The sequence below is a fragment of the Fragaria vesca genome, linkage group LG3, assembly GCF_000184155.1.
Source record: "Fragaria vesca subsp. vesca linkage group LG3, FraVesHawaii_1.0, whole genome shotgun sequence".
Lineage (NCBI taxonomy): Eukaryota > Viridiplantae > Streptophyta > Magnoliopsida > Rosales > Rosaceae > Fragaria > Fragaria vesca.
The window spans coordinates 25,186,821-25,189,318 of NC_020493.1; the positions used below are offsets into that span (position 1 = coordinate 25,186,821).

The 2,498-nt window shown below is 39.9% G+C and overlaps 1 protein-coding gene across 1 annotated transcript; it reads right to left on the reverse strand.

The window, feature by feature from the left end:
• Nucleotides 1-1,052: 1,052 nt before the first annotated feature.
• Nucleotides 1,053-2,030, reverse strand: LOC101310504 (probable ubiquitin-conjugating enzyme E2 23-like). The gene has a single exon (XM_004296190.1). The coding sequence runs from the start codon at nt 2,028-2,030 to the stop codon at nt 1,053-1,055; it is 978 nt and encodes a 325-aa protein (XP_004296238.1).
• Nucleotides 2,031-2,498: the final 468 nt, after the last annotated feature.

A 2,498-nucleotide genomic window follows, 5' to 3' on the forward strand; every position in this document is an offset into this window, starting at 1 on the left:
TAAGGGCGCAAACGTTGTTTCAGATATTGGATATATAGTATATATAGTGTGCTTCCTTTATACCTAGTGTGATGAGAACCCGTAGTAAGAATATACAGTGGACTAATAATTTACCTAGGTCATACGTACTGTGATTTTTATACGAAGTATTGTATTTGTATTAGGACTCCATTAATCCACGAATCCTAATCTTTTCTTATAATCATATGATAGAGGAGTGATTGAGTTGGAACATTATTCTTCTTATGGAAAAATAAGAGTGAAACTCTTTCACTCAATCTTTATGCAAGGCTTCAGATTCTGCACTCTCATTACAGATAATAGAGAGAAGAACATTTAAGAGAAATTTAAAAGACTTGAATTAACTGACTATTCACGTTATGGTTATGATGATATAGTTTTGATCTACCTTTAATCACTGTACACTATATTATACATGCAATTGTATGTGTATAATTTTGTGAAGTGATGTTATGTCTCTTATTTTTACATTAACATGTACCCTAATGCTAAACCTAGCTAGAGGAGGATCCTGCAGACTGCTCCCAGGAGTCCCAGCCCTTTGGGTGGAATAATTTTCTTTTTTATGTTTTTTAATTTATTATAGTAGTCTCTTAACGGCTTAACCTACCCCATCCTTACATCTGGCCGTGAGATTTCAACCCCTAACCTGCTACAATGTTAGTTGGTCTAGACCGTCTAATAACCAAAAAGCCACAGCTCACATCGAAGCTGTATACAGAAGGCTCAACAAGTAACAAAATCTTACCCATCATTATTTATGAACTGCACATAGGTCAAGAGGATCGATTCAATCTTTAGTTAGTTTTTTTTTTTCGTTTCTGTCTCATAAAACAATCTTGCAAGTTGGGGCTGTTGGGAGCTTTATGTAATCTATTCGCATTCACTCTACAACAAGGTAAATTTACTGAACGATTTGGATCATAAAAAACATTTGAGCCAACTTTTTTTTAGAATGAGAATTTGAGCCAACTTATACAAACCTGAATTTGAAAATTACAAGAAGAAACTAATTTGTATGTGAAGTGCAATCATACTTTAACAATGGAGTACCATGCGGTTATCTCTGCAAGCATGCGATCACCTGCTAGACTTGCTGCTACAAAAGCAGAGACCAACAATGCACCAGACAATACGAATAACCGGCCAGGAGTAGCGGCCAGCTCAATTTTCTTCTTCACTTGATCTATTAACGTTGTCAAACTCCTCTCCGCACGATTTTTCTTTAGAGATGCATCATTCTTTTTGTTCTTAGGAGATGCCTCATTCTTTTTGGAAGCCTTGACCAGTTGTGCCTCATTCTTTTCGAAAGCCTTGACCAGTTGTGGGTACAAATGCTCCATCGACTCCTTGAACTCCTTGGAAACCTTGCTAACCGAAGGGCCTGCCTCACTCTCCTTGTTATAGTAGCCGTGTTTCGAATAATCGTCGCACGCTCTCAGAATCCGACTCGCTCTTCCGCGAAAATGCTTGGCAGTGAAAGTCTCAAAGTTCTTGGATGGATTTTGGAGCAAATACAACGTCGACCTGCATGTTGCAATAAATGCGTCGTCGTTATAATTTTGGGACATACCCTTCATGCCAAACCACCGGGTCAAAAACCCAAAACCCTGTTCGTTCAACAAGGGCTTCTCGTTGAGAACAAGCGCCTGAATCGACACCAAAACTTGGAGGAGGGTAGATTGAAATGGGTCCCAATTCTCACTGCCCTTGCCATACCACGTATTGAGTAGACTCAAGCACACCTTACCATTTGAGTAGAGATTAGGGTTAAGCTTTAATCCGTGTGAGCGATAATGAACCATTGGTGGTTCATTTACTTCATTAGGATAGTTGTCCGGGAACTTGATGTCGAAGAAGAAGAGTCCATTCTCATAGGGTGTGCCTTCTGCTCCGAAGATCACAGCCCTGACGAGATCCATTCGAGTCTCGTACGTGCGCACGTATATGCTTTCCGGGAGATCCTTCTTCAAAATTCTCCACTCGGCCATGATCTTTTTATTGGCCATGCTGCCGATGAGATCGTGTTTCGTGGCGGCATAGTGGTGGTCTGAGTACTCAAAACTCCAAAACCACGTCGAACTGCTTGAATGAGGGTTTGGTGTTGCCGGAGGAGACGGCCATCGTTGCTTCTAGAGTTGTAGCAGCCGAAGGGAATTAGGGGTTTTGATTTGTTTACGGACGATAGAAGAGTTTGCAAAATCGTATTAACCTAATACTGATGCCACGGGTCGTATAAAACCCACTACGCATTTAACGTGATTATATATATATATATATACACACACACACAGTCTCCTTTCAGAGTGGGATCCCGTTTTGAAATTAAAGTGCGGGACTTTTTATTTCGCTCACTTTCAGGTCGTATTTCCACATCTCAACTGTACAATGTCTAAAACACAATGTGTAGATCATTCCTGCAAAGTTTCATCAAATTTAAAGATCATTTGAGCTTCCGTAATCGTAATTTACATGAA